The sequence below is a fragment of the Pituophis catenifer genome, unplaced genomic scaffold, assembly GCF_029215685.1.
Source record: "Pituophis catenifer annectens isolate HBS135680 unplaced genomic scaffold, rPitCat1.0.hap2 SCAF_6, whole genome shotgun sequence".
Classification (NCBI taxonomy): Eukaryota; Metazoa; Chordata; class Lepidosauria; order Squamata; family Colubridae; genus Pituophis; species Pituophis catenifer.
The window spans coordinates 101,982,483-102,005,753 of record NW_027256886.1 but is presented as its reverse complement, the minus strand read 5'-3'; the positions used below and the strand labels follow the sequence as shown (position 1 = coordinate 102,005,753).

Here is a 23,271-nt window from a genome sequence, read left to right as displayed (position 1 = left end):
TGATGATCCAGACTTTCCCTTCAACGGGTCCTGGCAGACGCATAAATGTTAAATGGAAAGGAAGATTTCTGCCCCAAATGGGACCATTGTCTATGAAGTGAACAAAGACGTTGACTTGCCTCCACTCAGAGAGGGCCTCCCTGAGGGATGCTGTATGTTCAGTTGTTGACAATCGTTGTGATATAACCACACAAATTCCACTCCTGACAAGCATAGGAGGAAAAATCCTCATGAAATTCTCTCCATATTCTGTGTCTGAAGCAAAGAGGCCAATCAGGGTCCATCTGAAATGGAGGAGCAGGTGGACAATTGCTGGGTACAGAAATCCTTCTTTGGGGAGCATCAGGTGGAAAAAGGGGAATTTACTTTTATCACTCAGAGCCTCTGAAACTATTTTATGACTGATCTGAAAAAGCAATGAAGAAAATTGTGATATATTTTAGGTCAAATCAAATCAAATCAAATCAAATCAAAAGTAGTTAGACTTCCGGTTTGCAAGCTTCGGCGACAGCGGTGTTTTTTAAAGACCGCCAGCCCCGCCCCCTGTAGAGCCGCCCCGCGAATGAGGAGCGGCTCGAAAACTCCGAAATCTTGAAGATTGTAGGAGAAGAGACAGCAGGGCACAGGTTGAGCCCCTGTAACCCCCCAGGGAATTGTTTCTGGGGAGAAAACAGGCGCGGCTCCCTCCCAACCTGCGGAGACTCCGGGCGGCGTGGGACGATTCTGCCTTCAGCAGAACAAGCCGGCAGCAGCAAACTTTTAAAGTGAAAGGAACCAACCTTAACAAGCAGCGGAAATACTAACTTGAATCCAGAAACTTGAAAATTGCAAGTATTAGTGCTTTGTTGACTTTATAATTCAAAAGAGAAAGCGAGTGAGTGAAAGTGATTTGAAAAAATATGGCGCCCAGCATTTGAGTTAACGAGCTAGTGAAAGTGGATTTGTGAAGTCATCCTGCTTTGCTATAAAGTTACAAAGCTGCTACAAAGTTGCTCTATTTAAAGAAAAAATTCCTTTTTCTAAAATCTGACTTTGCTTTATTTCAGTTTCATTTGATTAAATCTGGGGGACTTTTTTAGAAGTTTCTGTGGAGGAGGGAAAGGAAAAGGAACTTCCCTCTTCAGAAAAACTAGCCTACATGGCAGGATGGCTTCAAAGAAGCAGGAAGGGAAGGCAACAGGGGGGGATCCCCCACACATAAACATGAAATGCAGCCTCCCCCTGCTCAACAGCTACAGACTCAGAAAAAAGAGTTGGATGTGGGAGATTTAAAAGAATTCATTTCTAAAATTTTGGATGATAAATTTCAAAAATCCCAACAGGAAATAGATGACAAAATTCAAAAGTCTCATCAGGAAATTATGCAGGAAATTAATGAAGTTAAAGATATGGTGAAACAGAATCAAAATAAGGTGACCAAAAAAATATCAGAAGTTGCGTCTGGCCTGGCAGAATTTATTATCAAAGTTGATTCTAAAGTGGAAGAATTTAAATCAGAAGTTAATGTCAAGATGAAAGATAATGACTATAAGATTTCTGATGTGGATGATAAAATGCAGAAAGTCGAGAACGAAATTGTTATGATGCAATTCAGGGCAATGGAATTCGCTATACGGCTTCGAGGAATTCGAGAAGATGACAGACAGGATTTGAGACAGGTCTGCTCTGAGGCCTTGGCTGTGATTTTAAAAATTAATCCTGATGTGGTTTTTTACAAAATAGATAAAATTTACAGAGTGAATTCTTGGGTGGCCAGACAAAGACAATTGCCTAGAGATGTGGTCATATATTTTACAGATAGAGCAATAAGGAATGACATCCTGCAAAAATCCTTTCATACTTCTATACAAGTGGGGGGCTCACAAATTGGAGTCTATAAAGAGTTACCACCTAAAATGTTGAAAACCAGAAAGGACTTTGGCTTTCTTGTTAAAGAACTGCAAAACCAACAAATACCATTTCGGTGGGATGCCCCAACTGGTATAATTTTGAGATACAAGGGAGAAAGATATCGCTTGAACACTGTGGAGAAGGCGGAGCATTTTTACACTACTATTTTTAAAGAAAGAACACCATCTCCGCGTACATCCACAGTTCTGGAGATTAAGGAGAGTGATAAGAAGCAACTTCAACAAGAACTTCAAGAACAGTCTAAGCAGCAACCAGAGGAAACGCAGGGCGCTGAAGGAGGTTTTCTGGATGAGCCTTTGCTGGAATCTTCTCCAATTTTGGACCCGGTTCAGATGGCTGAATTTAAGGATCAGCGTATAACTCGAGCTAAGTCTAAGCAACTTAAAGAAAAGCAACAACAGGAAAGACAAGATAAAAAGGGAGCTAAGAGTACTACACAAGAGACTGGAGCCATGGGGGGAGCAGGACCGAAGATTCTGGAAGACATCCGGTTATTCTGCTCTTTGCTCCAGAAAGATAAAGATGACGATTAAGTGTTTATCTTGGAATGTGAATGGGTTAAATTCAGCACAGAAAAGGAGGAAATTATTTGCATATTTGAAACAATTTAATAATGATATAATTTGTCTACAAGAAACGCATATTACAGTTCAAGATCAAAAATATTTGATAAACTCCAAATTAGGAACGCATTTTATATCTTCAACTTTGCAAAAAAAGAATGGTGTGGTTATTTATGTAAATAAAAAATTTTCGGCTAAAGTTATAGAAGCAGATGAAGATGGTAGGTTTGTAGCAATTGAATTATTTACAACAAACGGCCAAATTCTTCTGATTGGAATTTATGCTCCCAATCAACAACAGGATCACTTCTATAAAATGTTACATACTAAAATACTGCAATGGGATTATAGATCTATTTTAATCATGGGAGACTGGAATGGAGTAATTGACTCCAAATTAGATAAAAAGAGTTTGGCGAAGTCTAGGATTAGGCTACCACAGACCTTTTTTGATATGAAAGAAGATTTGGAATTAAAAGATATTTGGAGAATACACAATCCAAAAGAAATGGATTATACTTTTTTTTCAGATAGACATAGATCCTTCTCTAGGATTGATTTCATTTTGTTGTCAGATGATCTACTTGTTAAGACAAAAAGAACAAAGATTTTTCCAAGAACTTTGACTGACCATAGCCCAGTATGGATAGAAATTGAGATAGGCAAGACTGAGAGACGCTCTTGGAGATTAAATGAGAACTTGTTCAGATATGAAAAAAATATAATAGAACTTAAAAAGCACTTGAAAGAATTTTTTGAAATAAATTTGAATAAAGCACCCCAATAGAAATTGTCTGGGATGCAAGTAAAGCTTACATGAGAGGGGTGCTTATCTATATGAACTCTAAACATAGACTGATTCGACAAAAGAAAAGATCTGAATTGGAAGCAGAAATAAAGAATAAAGAACAGTTACTTATTAAAAATCCAACAGATGAAAGAATATGTGGTGCTATAAAACTTCTGAAAGACCAATTTCAAATGCTTATGGTGGAACAAGTTGCAACAAACTTACAATATGCGAAGCATAATACATTTTGTAACACTAATAAACCGGGCAGATGGTTGGCCTATACATTGAGGAAAAAACAGAGTATACGGACTATTGATAGTATTGATATTGGAGGGAAAGAAATTTTTCAACAAAAATTAATTAAAGAAGCTTTTGTGGATTATTATACTAACTTATATGCTAAAGAGGATGTGCAGAATGGACTTATAGAAAAATATCTAGATGACAAAAGAGTTATAAAAATTACTGACCAACAAAAGGAAAGAATGAATTATCCTATAACAGTGGAAGAGATAATAGTAGCAATTAAACAATTAAAAACAGCTAAAGCTCCTGGTACGGATGGCTTGACTGCAGTCTATTATAAAACTCTGCAAGTCGAAATGGTGGAACAACTTAGAGATTTATTTTGCAATATTCAACAAGGGGGTAAAATACCCCCATCATGGACAACAGTTTACATATCTTTGATACCAAAAGAGCAAGCCGGTCCTAAAAAACCGGAGAATTATAGACCAATATCTCTTTTGAACTCCGACTATAAAATTTATGCGAAAGTATTAGCCAACAGGTTGATGCCAGTAATTCAAAAGGTGATTCATGACGACCAAGCGGGATTTATCGAGGGTAGATACATGAAGGACAATGTAAGGCAAGTAATAGATCTATTGGAATATCTTGAGAAGAACAAACAGATCCCTGCAGTGCTGGTTTTCTTGGATGCAGAGAAGGCCTTTGATAGAGTGGATTGGAATTTTCTACTAAAGACTTTAAAAAAGATGAACTTTGGGGATCAATTTGTACAGGCGATTTCAGCAATTTATCAAGAGCAAAAGGCACAGATTATTATTAACGGAAGCTTGACAACAGAGTTTAAAATTGAAAAAGGAACAAGACAGGGATGTCCGCTGTCCCCACTTTTATTTATTTTAACACTAGAAGTCTTGTTAAATACAATACGGGACTCTAATATCTTGAAAGGTATAACGATAAGGCAAGAGGATTACAGAATAAAGGCATTTGCAGACGATCTAGTTGTTACCCTAACACAGCCAATGGAATCAATAATCCTGATGAAGGACATTATACAAGACTATGGTAAAGTTTCAGGTTTTAGACTGAATCACAAAAAGACTAAGATGATAGTTAAAAATATGACACAAGATCGTAAACACGAGCTTGAAAGGAGGGCAGGTTTTGAGGTTGTACCAAGGGTAAAATATCTAGGAGTCCAGGTTGCAGAATCAAATATGAAATTGTTTCAAAATAATTATGAGGTGTTGTGGCGAGAGGTGCAGAAAGATATGGAGACTTGGAAAAAACTGCAACTGTCTCTACTTGGAAGAATAGCAGCAGTTAAGATGAACATTTTGCCAAGATTTCTCTTTTTGTTTCAAATGATTCCGGTGCTTAAAAGTGATAAACAATTGAAAGTGTGGCAAGCTGGAGTGAATAAGTTTGTCTGGAACGAGAAAAAGCCGAGAGTGAAATTGAAAATTATGCAAGATGTTCCAGAAAGGGGAGGTCTTAAACTACCAAACCTACAGCTATATTATGATGCAGCAGCTTTGACTCTAACAAGTGATGGTTTGGAAGGAAAAAGACTGGAATATTGAATGTGGAAAGTTTTGATCTTGAATTTGGATGGCATGCCTACTTATTTTATGATAACAAAGTTGACAAAGTATTTAAAAGCCATATACTTAGAGACTCTTTGATGAGAGTTTGGAAGAAGCACCGATTTAAATGGGATTATAAAATACCGCTATGGCTGGATCTTGGTCATACTTTGTGGAATACAAATATAATGTCACTCGGGGGGTTTTTATATAAAGAGGTTCTTTTTACAGATGCGGGCAGATGGCAGCTGAAGACACTACAGACACTGTTGGCTGAAGGGATTAATTTAACTTGGCTACAATATAATCAATTGCAATTGAGATGGAAAGAGGACCAAAAAACTGGTATTATGTTGCACGAGGAAGAATTGGTTAGACACATAAAAGAGAAAGGTCCAATGCATATTAAAAGGCTTTATAATGTTTTGTTAGAAAGGGATTCAGAAACCGAACTAGTTAAAGATTGTATGATTAAGTGGGCTCAAAATTTTGAAGAACCAGTGATGTTGGAAGCATGGGAAAAAAATTGGGTTCAGAACGTTAAATTTACACAGTCGCAGAATTTGAGGGAAAATTTTTATAAAATGTTTTATAGATGGCACTTAGACCCCAAAAAGTTATCATGTATGTACCCTAATGTTCAGCCAAAATGTTGGAGATGTGAATGTTTGGATGCTACATATTATCATGTTTGGTGGACCTGTAGGAAAGTTAAGGCTTTTTGGATAAAAATTTGGTGGGTCATGCAGAATGTTTTGAGGAAAAAAATTCAATTCTCTCCACAATTGTTTTTATTGGGTATAGTTAAGGGTTTTACATTGGGTGAAACAAAATTGATATTGTATATGATAACAGCAGCAAGATTGTTGATAGGTAAATACTGGAAGAATGAAGCCTTGCCCACTATTGAGGAATGGACTTTGAAGATGGCCAGTTTTGCAGAGATGGCGAAGATTTCAGCATACTTAAAAGATTGTTCACAAGAGACTTATGAATGGGAATGGAAAAGGTGGATAGAATATGTTCAGAACAAATATCAAACTAGGAAGTATCAAATAGCTTTTACTTGAAAATAATGTATTAGAAATTTTTTAATGTAATGAAGATAAAAAGAAAAATTATAAGGGGGAGGGAGGGGTTCAAGTTTTATACAAGTTTTATACTAAGGGGGGTTTTGTATCAGATATGAGTATATTGTGTGGAAGTCTGGGGGGAGGGGAGGGTTAGGGAGGGTTAGGGAGGTTTGGAAGTTTGGGGTGGGTGTTGGGGGGGGAAAAAGGGGTAAAAATGTAATTGTAAAACTTTTGCAATAAAAAAAAAAGTAGTTAGATTTTAATAAATCCAACCTGATTCTCATGAATGTATTAGAATAGTTTGTTAATTAGAGATTGTTTAAAATATTAGAGACTATTAGCAAGATTGTATAATAAAAGTAGAAAATAATAAACAAATTAAAAAAGAATAAAAATGTAAATCATATTACTGTATCACCTCTACAATTTATTGCAATGAGATTAACATGTACAAATGTCAACTGAAGTTTTCTAATATTTGAGGATTGCTGCATCTTTTTTTGCTTCTCTATCCCAGAAACTTTTTAGTTTCTTCTCCAGTTATAAAAGAAACAGCAGACCTCAAAGCCTAATAAAATTTGTCAGTTGCATAATCCAAGTTTGGTCTTTCATTGAAGTTTTGTCTGTTCCAACAGCCACAATTTTCAGAGTCTGTTAGTTTCCATAGATTAGATTTTATGACAATATTTTCTGAATTTAGACAAAGCAGAAATTGTGTAAATTCCCAAATCAGCTCTGAGGGCAGCAGCTGGAGTCCTTTTACCCACCCCAAGATCCTCATCAGAGGCTGAGATTGGGTTGGTTCTGCTGGTGGTTTCTCTCTGGAGCCCCAAACATCAGATTGATGAAAGAACATGGGGGAAAACTGGGCCTCAGATACTTTAATCATTGGGGCTGAGGAAGCTGGAGAGCTATGAGGTTTTCATTTAAGCCCCACTTTCACTCCTGCCCTTTCTCTAACTGAGCTCCTTGGATGATGAGGGAGCCAAGATTCAGGCTCAGAGAAAACAATCCCAGGTAAGGAAAGGTGTTACTTGCTCTATTGGCTGACCATCTATGGCTATGATGTCATTTCACAAAGACCATAACTTTTGAACTTGCTTTATAAATTATCAGATAATTATTAAGACAAAAGAATCCAAGTCTACCCAATCCAATGTGTAAGTATGATAAAATCACATTATCTGTATAAATCAGTGTATTCCAATAGGAATTTAGCAGGCTAAACGTGTGTCCCTATAACAGAACTTATAACAAAATAAAAGGGTTGGAAGGGACCTTGGAGGTCTTCTAGTCCAACCCCCCTGTTCAAGCAGTAAACCAGGCATGATAGCAGTAACTGTGAGAGGGATCCTGGAGTCTTCGTGGACAACCAATCAAATATGAGTGAAGAGTGTGCAGCGGCAGCCAAAAAAGCCAATTCAATCCTAAACTGCATTAACAGAGGGATACAATCAAGATCAAGAGAGGTACTAATACCACCCTATAAAGCCTTAGTAAGACCACACCTAGAATCCTGCATCCAGTTTTGGTCACCACACTATAAAGAAGAAGTTGAGACTCTAGAAAAAGTGCAGAGAAGAGCAACCAAGAGGATTAGGGGACTGGAGGCTAAAACATACAATGAACGGTTGCAGGAACTGGGCATGGCTGGTCTAGTGAAGAGAAGGACCAGGGGAGACATGATAGCAGTCTTCCATTATTTGACGGGCTGCCACAGAGAGGAGGGGGTCAAGCTGTTTTCCAAAGCACCCAAAGGCCGGACAAAGGCCGGACAAGGAATAATGGATGGAAACTGAACAAGGAGAGATTCAATCTGGAAATAAAGAGATAAAGTTGCCTTCAGAAGTTGTGGGAGCTTCATCACTGGAAGCTTTCAAGAAGAGACTGGACCGTCATCTGTCAGAAATGGTATAGGGTCTCCTTGGACTAGATGACCTAAAAGGTCCCTTCCAACTCTGTTAATCTGTATCTATCTATACTATTCCAGACAAGTGGCTGTCCAGTCTCTTCTTAAAAGCCTCCAGTGATGGACCACCCACCATTTCTGAAGGGGAGACGTTCCATTCCTCACCATTAGGAAATTTCTCCTTAGTTCTAGGTTGTTTCTCTCCTTGATTAGTTTCCATCCATTGTTTCTTGTCTTGCCTTCTAGTACTTTGGAAAATAGGTGGACCTCCTTTTCTCTGTGGCACCCCCCCCAACCCAAATATTGGTACATTGCTATGATGTCACCCCTCGTCCTTTTCACTAGACTAGACATCCTGAATTCCTGCAACTGTTCCTCATAAGTTTTGGTCTTCAGGCCCTTAATCATCTTTTCTGCACTCTTTCCAGAGTCTCTACATCTTTTTTATAATATGGAGACTAAAACTGGATGCACTATTCCAAGTGTGGTCTTGCCAAGGCATTAAAAAGCGGTACCAATACTTCATGTGATCTTGATTTTATCCCTCTGTTAACGCAACCTAGGACTTAATTAACTTTTTTATTTGATGCTGGCTCATGTTTAAGTGATTGTCCACTAGGACTCCAAGATGCCTCTCACAGTTACACTTATTGAGTCAGGTTTCATCTCATCTGTAAATATACATTTGGTTTTTCTAGCCTAAGTATAAAACCTTACTTTTCTCTACATTAAATTTCATTTTGTTAGATAGGCCCAGGGTTCAAGTCTATCTAGATCCATCTGGATCTTCAGCCTATCTTCTGGGGTGTTGGCTATTCCTGCCACTTTAGTGTTGTCTTCAAATTTGATGATTTCCCCATTTTTCCCTTCATCCAAATCATTGATGAAGATGTTGAAGAGTACTGGGCCTAAAATGGAACCTTTTTTGATCAGTTAAATAGTTGTTAGAATATCTTCTCCAGGGAATGTATTGCTTGCATTTCAGGCCTTTTATGATTAATCTCAACATGAACATAATGGGGTAAAATATTGAGATTTTTGCTAATATGGAGAAAAGCAGCTCTTGAATTCCACAGAGAAGACATGATTGCATCTATTGCTCATCCACCACCACCCACCCCTCACTTTACCCGAAGGAGAAAAACACACACAAACCTGTGGGACTTTGTAGGTGCCTCCTAATGTTGACATTTGGATGGAGATCTCTCTCTCGGCTCCATCAAGAAGAACCAGAAGATTCTCCTTCCTTCCACAGCTGTAGTTGGGGACATTGGCTTCTCCAGTGGAGAGCATGTCCAGCAAGGCATCTGAAGTGTGGAAAGGGCTCACGTAGTTGTTATGGATGTTGTAGCCAAGTGTGAGATTGTGGAAGAGATGGGAATTCTTGTTGACCATTTGAATGGCGAAAATGTATTGTAAGCAATAAGAACAATCGTAAGAAGTCCTATTGAAAAAAAAAGTTATTATAATCAACAGCTACAACAAATACTTTTGTTATATATAATATATATAATCCTCCACAAGCCTACTGAGCATTAAATCAACATTGATCCAAAAGCAAAGATCAGTTACACAAATATGGAAATGAGCTGAGGTACGGCAACTACAACTGATTCCACCACTACTTTAAATAAAACTCATTATCCAAGTGATAAATTACGGATTGAACTGAGGGAGGAAAATAATCTCCAGACCTTTCAGCTTTTTTTCAGACCCCTTTTTGAGTCTCTTTCACAAAATCAGACCAAAGAGAGAAGCCATGGAAATCAAAATCACTCAGGAAATTAGACATATTCCCCAATATAGGAATAAATGAAAAATAAAAAACAGAAAAGAAGGAGAGAGTTAGAATGGATGAATGACTGAATGAACTTACGGATCATGGAAAACAAACTGAAGAGAAGGAGCCATGTTGAAAAGCAACTTTGTATGCAATCTTTCACTTCCACTGGTGACTATACCAATGAGATGGTCTCCTGGCCTGTAAAAGCTCTGTGGTTGTTTTCTATTCTGGTTCTCCAAACTCAGCGGGCATTTCATTCTCAGCTTCCCAGAGACTGAATGGGACAAAAGCAGCATCAGAGGCAGAAGCAGGAGGTCCATAATTCATGGTGTGAATCAATCAATCCTTTTCCTGTTTCTAAAGAAGATTTAGAAGAATCAAAGGACTCTCACAAGGTGGAATATGATCCAGTTGCTTTTTCTCAACACAGAGAAACACTCAGCTTCACCTGGAAAGGAGGGAGACGTACATTAAAGAGCACAGACTCTGCCTGTCCCAAACCTCCATATTTCTCTGCCCAAAGTCTCCCCTGGAGGATTCGGCCAAAGAGCAGAGCTGAAAGTTTTATCACAGTTCTCCCTCTCAGGAGGGATCCCTGGATAATTCAGCTAGTTCTTGCAGTCAAAGTTGTTGGGCATTTCTCTGGAGGGAAATGAAAGGGAAATAATCCCCATGTGATTCATAATAACAGGGTCAGAGATGGAATTAAATTGGTCATCTAGAATTGATAGTTTTGGGAATTCCATGCTTGAAAGTGGCTCCGGAGGGAATACCTGGCACCTGTGGCTGAAGAAATAAATAAATCTGATATTTGTTTGCATAGTGATAAAAGACAAAACTCCAGGGGCCAGTTAATGCCAGAGACTGCCACAGATCTGAAATAGCTGCCAGCTGAGTTGAAACCAAAATTTACTTTATTTTGAAAGCTAATGCTCAAGGGCATTGCCCAAAAGGGCTGATGCAATAGTGTGGCCAGACTACAAGAACAAAACCAACTTTAGTAAAAAAAAAACAAAAAACTAGAAAAAGAACAAAGGAAAAGAGATGAAGAGATTAAACTTCAATGAAAAAGTAGTTATCAGAACTTTGCATAGTTGAAAAAACACACAGAGAGACAGGAACACAGAGAGGTTAGGAAAAAAACCAAGTGAAAAGAGATGGAGAAATCAAGGCTGCCTCTCACCCCATGTGGGGAGGGGAGCTCAGGAGAGGAGGGGGGAGGGGGAGGGGAGCTCAGGACCCTCGTGTTGCAGATGAAAAAGCTGATCTGCAAAATCCAACTTCTATCTTCAGAGACCTTGGAATGCAGAAGCCCATGTCCCATGTTCCCCTGTTTCCCTTTCCCATGTGCAGGCCAGGCAAGGGGGCTCTTGCAGGGATGCCAGACGGACAGGACTCTGCCTGGCTGAGTGGGGAGCCCCTCTTGGGGGGAGGAAGCTGGGGAGTCTCGTGGTGGGGAAGGGAAGCAGATCTGCAAAATCTCCCTCCAGGTTCCATCTTCTGAGTCCTGGAAACAGATGAGACCATATCCCATGTTGCTCAGCCACCTCTTTCCATGCATGGGTCACCCAGGGGAAAGAAAAGCCAAGACCCACAGAGAAAGCCCAGGATGGCCAGGAAGGAGGAGGGGATCTGGGACCTTCCTGGGAAGAGACTAACCTAGTTTATGGGTCCCAGGGTTGAATGTTGGGGGGATGCAGCCCCTGGGGATTCTCCAGCTTTGCTTGGGCTCCGTGTCTTTCCAGTAGAGGCTCCTGTGGGGGAGAAGCCATGCAAGGCTGGGTCTTCCAAGGGGGATCCCACATTATCTGGGAGGAAAAGACAGACAGCCTCACCCTGGAGGGGACCCTCTGTGACTCTGAGAAAGATGGGGGTCCCCTGTGGCCCCTCCAGAGCCCCCAGCTGAGGAGACCCTCTTCATTGCAGCCTTTTCTGGGGAAGGGTCTTAAGCCCCCCTCCCTCTGCCATTCTGGGAGCTTTTGCCCCTTTCTCTCCCCCCCCCAAAGCTTTGAATTTTGCTCTTTATTTGACACCCCCCCCCCCTTTGGCTTGGCTTCTTCAGCCTCCTTTCCATCAGGCTGAGGGCAGGGAAGCTCCCAGGCAACCGTGTCTTCCCCCTCTTTGATTGGCTACAGGGTTGTCATGACAAAGGGGGCAGGAATAGAGGCAGCCACTAAGGAGAGAGGGGAGGCAGGATTTTTTGTCTTCCCTGAGAACTGGAGGATTTGAATGCGAAATCTGCTTTCTTTTAGGGAACCCTTTATTTTCTTATGGAAAAGTAAAGAGGTTCGATTTTAATGCTTTATTTTACTGCAACAGAGGAAGTCTGAAGTCAGCACTTTTTGTTCTTTTCTCTCTCTCCCCCCCCCCCATTTCCCTTTCCCCTTCTCCCTCCTTCTGTTTCTCCCTACTTGATTTTGTATTTTTGTATTTAATTCTATAAATAATAAAATGTTTAAAGAGAAAAAGAAAGAACTGGAGGATTTGAATGTGAAATCTGCTTTCTTTTAGGAAATTCTGTTCAGATGCAGCCCAGAATCAGAAGTAATGAAGGGTCACAGAAAATGAAAGAATATTTTAAAATATATTTTAAAAAACAAAACAAAGGAAAACTTAGACTTTGACAGAAGAAAAATCAAAAGCGAACAGCAAAAAAAGAGAAATTATCAAACTCTCTAGAAAAATTTGTTTAGCTCTCTAGGGTGTGATCCATGAGATATATAGCAATTAAAGGAAAGAATGGTAAAAGTCAGCCTTCAGCAAATCTATTGGAGACGCAGAGCAGAGAGATCGGAAGATGAAGTGAAATTGGACGTTAAACAAAATAGTGTCATCAAAGAGTTTATAGAGAACTGGTAGTAAAAAAATGCTTTAATTTTTTTTTTTAAAAAAGGCTCCCAAGCTTGCACGCCAGAGCTGATCCCCCCCCCCAGGGTTCTCCTTGCCTTCCCAAGCCTCCTTTTGGAGCTCAGCCAGGGAACCAGTAGCGAACTGGTCCAGGTTTCCCCACTGCTCTGAGGAGGATCTTGGGGTGGGCAAAAGGACTCCAGCTGCTGCCCTCAGAGCTGATTTGGGAATTTCCATAAATTTCTGCTTTCTCTAAATTCAGAAAAAATGGGTGTTATTGGCATAAAATTTAAAGCTAAAAAGAATCCTCCCCAAAGAACCTGGGATATAGTAGCAAAAAGAGATGCAGCAATCCTCAAAAAATATAACGGGCCCTTTGTTGGAATAGAATTCTTCCGTTGGCATTTCCACGTGTTAATCTAACTGGGGTAAATTGTAGGGTGATATAGTAATATGATTTATATTTTTTATAGTTTTTTAATTTGTTTGCTATTTTCCGTTATTATGATACAATCTTGCTAATATTCTGCCTTTAATAGTTTAAACAATACCTAATTAACAGACTATTCTAATCCATTCATGAGAACCAGGTTGGATTTATTAAAAGCTCGTATTTTGCCTTTGATCTCAAATATAGCACAGCTTTCTTCATTGCTTGTTCAGATCAGTTATGAACCTTCTTCAGAGGCTCTGAGAGAGAAAAGCAAATTCCCCTTTTCCACCAGATGCTCCCCAAACAAGGGTTGCAGACGGGGTCTCCTGCTGGAGTAAGGGGTTGGACTAGAAGACCTCCAGGGTCCCTTCCAGCTCTCTTCTGATTCAAAATAGACTCAAAAAACCTTCCCTCTGCAGAGAGCTTTGAATATCTCACCCCAAACTATGGCATATCAAGGACATTTCAGATTCCTTGAAACCCATTCAATGAATTACGTGGAATTACATTCCTGGGGGAAAAAATCCAGAGGCTTCAGGTTTTCTATTTCACTTTTACTCTTAGGTTTCCCATTGTGCTCAGGTCCAGGGAGGAAGGTGCAGCCCAGCAGCCCTGCCCTGGAGGCCCAGAGGGAGAAGACCTTCCCCAGATGACCTGCACTGGGCAACCGAAGGGCCCAAAAGCCCCTGGGCCCCTTATTGCTTGGTTCAAAATTCAGGCCAACCCCCCCCCTCCATTCCATTCGCAGGCAGTCCTTGACTTACGACCACTGGAATTTCTGCCCTCAGTCGTGGCAGTCATGGAGTCGAAGCAGAGCCAATTTATGAGAGTTTTTATTCTATAATGGGCTTCAGTAGGCAAGAAACAGACCAGCATTTATAATAGAAGAGCATCTGTTGACTTAAAACTGGAACTGAGGAACTGCAGGCAAATCCCTGTAATTGATACTCTGGGCCCACACAGGGCCTCAACCAATCACAAGCCTTGAAAAAGCCCCCCCCCCAAAAAAAATACGAATGGTCAAAGTTTCCCCCCAAAAGAGTTGGAGTTAAGAGGGAGGCTCCTCTAGATTCACTTTAGCAGCCCTTAAGACAGCTATAGGGACCCAATCAGGGGTGAAATGCTCCCGGTTCGGACCGGCTCGGGCGAGTAGGTAGCGGTGGCAGCAGGCAGTTCGGAGAACTGGTAGCAAAAATCCCTGCCCCCGTCCCCCATGTCCAGCTGAGCCGCGCGATCATCAGAGCCTTTTTTCCTTTTAAACAGCTCTGACGAGCCAAGCTCTGATGATCCCAGCTGAGTTGCCTGCTAATCAGGCAACTCAGCTTGGATCACCAGAGCCATGTAAGAGAAAAAAAATTTCTTTTTTTCTCTCCCTCCCCCAGCCTCCAGTTTGCTTACCTTAGCTGCTGTCGCTACACTAATACCTGCAATCCATTGCATCAGCAAGCAACTGAATCTCCCTGCCTGCAATCCAGCTCATCGGTGAGCAGCTCTTTCTGCCTGCCTGCCTTCCTGCCTAGATTTGTAGACTTCAACTCCCAGCAAAACTGGCTGAGGAATTCTGGGAGTTGAAGTCCACAAGTCTTAAAGCTGCCATGTTTGGGGGCCCCTGGACTACAAGGCCTCCAAAGTCCCTTTAAGCTCTGTTATTCTGTTATTCCTAAACTAAACAGCTAAGACCAGAGGTGGGTTGCTCCCGGTTCTCCCCAGTTCAGGGAGATGGCAGGCAAAGCGCATGGACGAAGGGAACCGGTGGTAATAGCGGTTAGAACCCACCACTGGCTAAGACCCTCACTGGGACCCTCCCTCTTTTGCTCCCTCTGGACTGAGGAGTTCGAGAGCTGCCTCCAGACATTCCTTTGAAGGAGAGTTTTAGAACCCTTCAGTTGAAAGTTCTTCATGTCTCCTTACCCTGAAGACCCCATTTCATTTGAAATTTAATCCCAAACTGATTGGCCTTTTAGCATTTCTCTTGACACTTCTCCAAAATGCACCCCCAAGAAGCCACATCTCTCTCCCCCTCCCTCTCCCCTCCCCCTCCCTCTCCGTCTCCCCCCCCCACACACAGAGAGAGGTTGGATTGGGTCTCTCTCTCCCACCCTCCTTCCCTTCTGCTTTAGGCTTGGAGAGTCTGCCAGGGCTGCTCCTCATTTGGCAAGGCTGAAGGAGAATTGGGGGCTGGAGCAGATGACGGTCTCATCTCTGCCACAGGTGAGGCTCTCAGAGAGACTTTCTGGCAGGCAGCCAAGCCTTCTCCTCAGCCTCTCCGCACTCAGGAGAGATGCAGCTCTACTGCCCAGCGGAGGCAAAGCTTCTCATTTTCTACAAACCATTTGCAGGGTTTTTTTTTTTAAAAAAAATATTTTCCCTAGGAAAGGGGGGGGGCTACCAAAATGGGCAGGGTGCCTCTGCCTAGGGGGAGACTCTCCACCCCGCAAAAGCCAATGGCTTGAAAGCGGCTCCTCTGCCCCCCCCATTCCCCCGCTGCCTTCCCCAAACACCTCCCCCCATTGCAAAGGCGGCGTGCCCTTCGGGTGGGAAATGCCTGGAACGCAATGGAGCCCCCCAACTCCCCTCCGGCTGGCAGGCTGGCTAATGGGGGGAGAGGAGAGGCGGGGAGGGAAAGCGCAGGTGCTCCAGGATGCTGCGGATGCCCTCGCCCGCCCTTTGCCTGCCTTCCCTCCTCAGGGCTCGCTCCTGCTCCCCCCTCCCCAGTCTAGCTTGCTTGCAGGCGGAGCCCCGTTGCCTTGTGCGAGGCCGCTGTCGGAGAAGCCGGTGAGGGCTCTTTGCATCCTTTTGTCCGGCTGTCCGGGGATCATGGCTTCCTCCCCAGGCCCCCATCCGCCCCCCCCGACAGCCGGACAAAGCCAGGCAAAAGGCCAGCCCTCACCGGCGCCCAGCTTCTCCGGCAGCGGCCTTGGAAAGGGCAACGGGAGCTTCTGCCTGCATCAACCGAGGCTGGGGAGGGAGGGCGAGAGGGAGCCAGAGGCCCTCCCCTCCGGCCTTTGCCCAAAGCCCCGCGCTGCACCGGGAGGCCAAAGTTTGAATTACTTCCCCCACTCCAACCCGCGCATACCTTGGCAACAGGACCCTTTCTCTCCCCCCTTTCCCAGCTGCTAGATCAGAGGGACGAGCCGAGCTTTGCTGCCCATTGCAGCCAGGAACCTCAAAGCCCAGGAGGAACGTTTGTCCTGCCAACTCTGCCTCTCCAGGAGCCCGGCCGGACTTTTGTGCGCCACTCGCTGCTGTGGAGGCTGGGCTGGAGCTCCTGGGTGCCCAAAGGACCCCATCCCATCATCGGGAGTCCTGGAGCCTCCGCGGGTGAACCTTCGGCCAGGGTCCTCGGAAGACCACGGAGCTTGCAGTCTCCTGCCTAACTAGCGCCCAGATTGGCGGCTGCAACACAAGGATTCCTTCCGGGCTTTATGTGAGGTTCCCAGCCAAGCTCGGACTGGCCCCGGCCGCCTTTCCCACCCAGGAGCCTCTGCTGACCGGGAGAGAAGGCGCCGCCTCCCCCTTTGTAAGAGCGGAGGCAGGAGGGCAAAGCCAGCGGTGCTTCTGAAGCGCCGGCTGGCCTCTTTCTTCCCCCTCCCGCCCCAGGCAGCCGGGAAGCACAACACGTTTCTGGGATGACGGGAGCTGCTGCTGCTGCTGCCCTTCCAGAGGGTGGGGGGGCAGCTGGGAGGCCAGGCACCCCCACAACCTGACCAGGCAGGAGGGTGGGCCAGGGCCAGCTGGTGGAGGGTGGTCCTTCTTTCCCACCTGGGTTTGGGCTGGGCTGACTGGCTGGCTGGCTTGCATGATGGTGGCAGGGATCACCGCTTGGGAGGAGTGGGGGGTGCTCTCACCCGGGTGGCTCCAAAATTAAATGCAGGAGGCGGCAAACCATGGGAGGGAGACCCGCTCCAGATCTGCCCATTTGGCCGAAGGCTCACATCGAGGGCAACATGGCAAAGCCATTGTCAGACATATCAGCCTCATTCAAGACGAGTGGCTGGGCGGGGCAAGGGGAGTGGCCGGCCATGGTTAGCTTCCGGTTCAGGCGAACTGATGCAAACCGGCTGAATCCCACCAGTGGCTTTGAGCCAATCACCTGGAGGCCCCAATTTCAATTTTCAGGGCCCAGCTAGGACTTCAGGACCAGACTCTATGCTGTCCCCTACAGGCAGTGAGTCTTACTGAACCCTGGCAAGAGGGAGGGGCTGTGATGGGGGAGGGGCTCTCTGTGTCCAGGAGTTTCTCTCCTTTGCTCTCGGATGGGGCTGCTCTACCCCAGAAAGACCCGGGGGAGGGGGGGACTTGGGGTCCTGCTGGAAGACGAGGCGGCAGTCGTGACCAGCAGGGCCTTTGCCCAAAATCCACCCTGCCTTAACAGTGACAATGGTTAAGGCATCAGGCTAGGAAGCAAGAGATCCTGAGTTCAAGTCCTGCCTTAGCCCTGAAAGCCAGCTGGGTGACCTCGGGACAGAAACTCTCTTTCAGACAAGCCCACCTCACAGGGTGATTGTTGTGGGGAAGGAAAGAGGAGGAAAAAGAAGAGTTGGACATGTTCACCTCCTTTAGTTATTTGTAAAAATAATAAAACACTGGGGAAAAATCTAACAAAAATAAAAACTGACTTTCCTGCTTCTGTTTGCATGGAATCTGTCCTAGCCTTGGGCAGATACAGGAATTTCTCTTCTCACAAGGAGGAAAAGGTTTTTTTTAGTCATCCCTTCCAATTTCACTCTCTCCTTTTGCAGCCTTTGGGGGCACCAGTGGGGGCATCGGACCCCCTCCCAGCCCTGGGACACAGCAGGTTTCTCTATTTCTTTGGGAAAGATTCCTTCCCCAATCAGAGTCTGCTTGAGCCCCATCATCCACTTCCCTCCCTTCCTGGGATCAGCTGAATTCCTCCATTCAGACAACAGGAAAAAGGGAGTTTGAACCAAGCCTCAGGATCAGTCTCCATTCTTCCACACAGAGGGTCCCACTCACTCTGCAAAGCCAAATTCTCCCTCAGTTCCTGGATGCCTCCAGCCATTGCCAGGCTGAGCTCACAGCAGGGCCAGGGCGGCTGAGAAATTGACACTTGCAACTGTCCTCCCATTTTACATCTTGTGCCCTATCTTGTCACTGTGGTGAAGGGAAGCACCGCAATTGTGAAATGAGTGGCACAGTTGTTAAGAATGCTGCAACGGGCATAAATGTGTGGACAGTCGTTAGTACGAGGACCATTTCAAAACATACTATTTAAGTGAGGATGATTACTGCCTTCTTTCAAATAAAAGGAACTTTTACCATTCTTTAAATATTCTAATAGATTACATCTCATGTTTTCACATTGATTCTGGCTGTGAGCTGCTCCTTTGTGTTGAGGTCTGGCCTCAGAAGGATAATGTAGCACTTGGGGATGAAGATGCAGCCCAGCAGACCAGCACTGGAGGCCAGGATGGAGAAGACCTGCACAGCCACCATGTATTTCCCTTTGGTGCTCAGGTAGGTGGGCACAAAAGTCACCCAGACACTGCAGAAGACCAGCATGCTGAAGGTGATCAGCTTGGCTTCGTTGAAGGCCCCAGGCAGGTTCCTGGCCAGGAAAGCCACCGTGAAGCAGATGGCAGCCAGGAAGCCCATGTAGCTGAGGGTGACGTAGAACATGACAACGGCCCCTTCGTTGCATTGCAGGATGATCTCTCCAGGCTGGGAGTGGAGGTCAGAGTCAGGGAAGGGGGGAGAAACTCCCAGCCAAATGGAGCAGATGATTATTTGGACAGCAGAAGAAGAAAGGATGATGGAGTTGGCCAAGCTCTTCCCCAACCATCTCTTCACTCGGTTTCCTGGTTTTGTGGCCAGGAAAGCCAGCACCACCGTGATGGTTTTGGCCAACAGAGAAGAAACGGCAACTGAGAAGATGAGGCTGAAAACTGTTTGTCGGAGAAGGCAGGTGGCTTTCCTTGGTTGACCAATGAAGAGAGAAGGAGACAAGAAGCAAAGCAGGAGGGAGACCAGGAGGATGTAGGAGAGGTCCCGGTTGTTGGCTTTGACAAGGGGAGTTTCTCGGTATTTAATGAAAATGATTAAAACAAGGCCTGTGGTTAGGAACAAGAATAGGGCAAAAGAGACCAGGATGATGCCCAGAAGTTCTTCATAAGACAGGAAAGTTATAACTTTGGGGATACATTGGACTCTGGTCTCATTTGGATATTTATCATCTGGACATTCAGTGCATTTTTTGGTATCTGAGAAAGCCAAAAAGCAATATTTTTTTAATATTCTGTCCTTTCATATTTCAAGAAATACATTTTTTTGGACAATGCCTGATTCCAAGAACATTTCCAAGATTTGTTGCTTAACCATTCCACAGAAAAAAATGATAATATACTTTTCCAACAGCTATATAGCTAAGGTATATGAAATTCGAGGATTTCTAGTGCATTTTTAAAAAAGGAAGAAAAGAGTTGAGCTTCAATACATGTTTTAATTTGCACTTTCATCAAAATGCTGCGGATAAATCCATTTCCACCAGGCCTTCCTTTCCTCTGGTATCACCCACCTTCCTGAGTGGAGAAGGTCCCCTCCGGACAAGGAATGCAGTCGTAGCAGCAAACTGGCTCTCCTTCTCGAGCCCTCTTGACAAATCCAGGATGACAACTTTCCACACATTTGGACTGAGGCAGGGACTGAGCAGAAGAAAAGGAATGCCAAAGAAAATGTGAGGACTCTCCATCCATGGAAAATGGGAGGAAAAAAGGACATTAGCCAAGTAGCCTCTATGCTTCACTGAAGTAAATATGAAACCTCTGACTCCTTCTAAACAGGTGTAGGAGATGTGACCCTGGCAGGTTCTTCCTTTAGTTCCACCCTTTTGCTTCTGGCACAACACATTGGAATAATAAAGGACTTTTCTACTTAATAAAGTCTGGAAGGATGGAATTGAGAAAAGATTTAAGCATTGTGAGAAACTTAAAGGTTCCCCCTCATGACTGTATTAAAATGCATTCCTCCACTCTTCATCTATCTATCCATGTTGATGATGATCATATTAAAATTTTAAATACAGTCATTGTCAAAGATTTATTAAATTATTTTATTTAATAAAGATTTATTTAAGTAGAGTAAAACGTTATTAAAAAGGAAACTTCTGACCAGTAGGGTCTGGTAAGGTTTCTTCTGGACTAGTTCACTAGTTCAAAACAGTCTCCCCGTTAAGAGACAAAGCAAAAATTCCTCATAAATTATAGCTGATGATGTTACCTAGTTGGGTAATGAAACGCCTGGAAGAAAACTAGCAAGCTCAGAGAGCACCAAGGAGCCCTCATGTGAACCCTGAGCTACCAATATTCTCCTTTATTAAGACTGAAGGTTTCTGCATAGTTTCTAGAACTGTAGTGAGATTGAGGGGAGATCATGAGAAGGTGTCCCTGAAAAAGGTTAAGTCGCAAACCTTTGGCTGCAACAGAGGGGACATGAGTGTGAGTCCTGGGTCAGAAGGGGATATTTCTAAGGCCCATCCAGTTATCCAAGAAAAAGTCCTTTGTGTTGAAGAACTTCAATTAGGAGACTCCAACTGGCATGGAAAGACAGACCCACATTTAATAGTAGTTGAATTTGGAGACTCCTTTTCAAGCAGAGGGACTGAAGGTGGCTAACACTCAAGATAAACAAGGCCATTCAAGGAATTTTCAGATGAAGAGCCCTCTTAATTATCAAAGGCCAAATCTAAGTAGCATTTCCTGTCACAATCTGTCTCCTTACTTCTGATATCAGGAAGACCTTTTCTTTGAACTAAAGTTGTGTTTCAGGTTTCTGGGTCAAGGGATTCTCTCACTGGTCACTGTCATTTTACGTGACCTGAAAGTCTTGGACCTCTTTCCTAGGGGCAGAAGGTCAATTGCTCCCCCCAGTTGGGTGAGAGACAGATATGGCTAACTTTGACCAGGTCTGGACTACTTAAAAACATCACAGACCATGGACCTGCCCTTTCAGGGAACCATTTCCCAATGGCCTTTCCCTAAGCAGGACAAGAGGAAGCTTCTCTCCCAATGGGACCCCCAGGAGCTCCATCCAGCCATGATCCAATTTCATCCCATTCAGTCCAAACCTCAATTCAGGGTCTCTTCAACAGAATCCCCTTCAGCTTTGCTCTTTCAGGACAAGGAACAAGCGAACCTGAGGCTCTTAACAACACAACCTCCAGCACTTGAGGGTTTCTCATCCTAGGTTGGACATGGCTGAACCAGCTACAAAGAGTCTTCAGTATTACAGCAGCTGAAGAACAGCTTGGTCAATAGTACTGAAGGCTCCCAAGTGGTCTATAGAAAGGAAACTATAAGGTTTCTACTCCCCATGTTCAATTCTCAGTGAAGGTCATGGACTCTGGAAACTAGGCTTAGTACACATGAAATGGGTCCCAAATCTTTAGAAAAAAGAGGAAAGAACCCAAAATTTCTCCCACCTGGTTGAGCAACTTTAGCCGTGAAAGAGCTCTTTGGTAGATATTAAGTCTCTGTCTTTGCAAAGCCCCCATTCGAAGCTCGATGGGATTCTCCATGGGGAGAATCAACCAGCTCACAATTGCCAAATCTGCTGCTACATCTCCATTTTGATCCAAGTACAGTTTCCTCTCAGAAATATTGCAAAACTGATTCTTTTGCAGGAAAGGATGGAACTAGAAGGGGAACATCCAGGAAGTTTAAAATCTGAAAACATTTTTTAAAATTCCATTTATCCTTTATACATTTGAATCTTTTTTCTACAGCTGTCTAACATCAAAATATACATTTAGAAAAATAGGTGTTGCTACCTTCATAAATAAAACAAAAGTTCAGCAAATTGCTCAACGATATATTGGCAAGCTATATATTAACAAAATATAATTGTTGCAATTGGTAAGTTATAGGGGACATTCTAGAGCAGATGATAAATAAAATGAATCATTGGGAAAAAAAGATTATTCATAAAAGCCTGGAAAACATCAGTTTTTTTTTTTATTGAAAAAGTTTTCAAATACAAATTTTACCCCCTTTTTTTTCCTCCCCCTCCTCCCTAACCCCCCCTCACCACCACCCCCGTGACTTCTTCACAACAAAAACCTAATTCATAACAGATTACATAATATTTTACCATCCCCTTACTCCCTCCTCTAAATACTGACCCTTACTTATTAAAAATATTATTAATATTGTTACTTCCCCCTTTTCAAAAAAAGCATTCTACTATAACATTGTATGATAACTTCTAATTTAGCATAATAATATTATAACTCCCAATTTAGCAATAATCTGCCCTTTTTCTCCTCCCCCAAACTTATATCTGTATATTATTACAACATTTCAAAACAACCTTCCACTTTAAGACTATATAATAAATCCTACTTTAACATTTAATCTTTTGTGTATATTAATATAACATTTCAAAGCAGCCTTCCCCATAAATCCTAATTTAACATTTATTCAATCTATCCATTTCCTCCACTCCCCTAAATATATCACTTAAACATCCCTTTTCTTAAACTAATCAATCAGTAAACTAACCTATTTCCACCCACTTTCCTACAAAATTGCCATGCACAACAATTCTTAATATCTTTAATCCACTGCCCACTCTGCTAATATATATATATATATATATATATATATATATATATATATATATATATATATATATATATATATTATATATATATATATATATATATATATATATATATATATATATATATATATATATATATATATTCCGTTATATAAAAAAAAAGACAATGACTTTAAATTTATAATCCATATAATATCTTCTTTGATGTCTTTCCACTGGATTGTTGAGTCCATCATCCATAATAGGGTAACATAGCATCCTGGTGCAACAGTTGGTTCAAAATCTTCAATCATCATCTGCCCCCATCAGTAATGAATATCCTCATATATATATAAAAGTAAAAACAACCACCCGAGTGACATTATGATTATATTCCATATAGTTGTAATTGTGGCTTTCATCAGGATTATTAATTCCCATCATCCTAGTGGGTAACAACCAGATCTTCTGCATGCCCCAGCGTAGCTATCTTGCCTTGTAACTCAGGATAGTTATAATGTATTTATCGATAAAAGAAAGAAATCCAAAGTAGATAATTCAAATCC

The 23,271-nt window shown here is 42.8% G+C and overlaps 2 protein-coding genes across 2 annotated transcripts in view; both read right to left on the bottom strand.

Annotated features, from left to right (window-relative positions):
- Window positions 1–11,791, bottom strand: part of LOC139318738 (vomeronasal type-2 receptor 26-like) — a 28,918-nt gene extending 17,127 nt beyond the window's left edge. The window contains exons 1-3 of the mRNA XM_070946317.1: window positions 11,706–11,791; window positions 11,530–11,624; window positions 9,243–9,394 (exon numbers count right to left, since the gene is read on the bottom strand). Of these exons, the coding sequence (XP_070802418.1) occupies window positions 9,243–9,394; window positions 11,530–11,624; window positions 11,706–11,791 (333 nt within the window). The remainder of the gene's footprint in view (window positions 1–9,242; window positions 9,395–11,529; window positions 11,625–11,705) is intronic.
- Window positions 11,792–18,520: 6,729 nt separating this feature from the next.
- On the bottom strand, window positions 18,521–19,782 carry LOC139318587 (vomeronasal type-2 receptor 26-like; the record flags this gene model as incomplete). Its single annotated transcript, XM_070946104.1, has 2 exons — window positions 18,521–19,371; window positions 19,686–19,782. Coding segments are annotated over 2 exons (948 nt in total), but the record flags the coding sequence as incomplete, so codon positions are not given.
- Window positions 19,783–23,271: the final 3,489 nt, after the last annotated feature.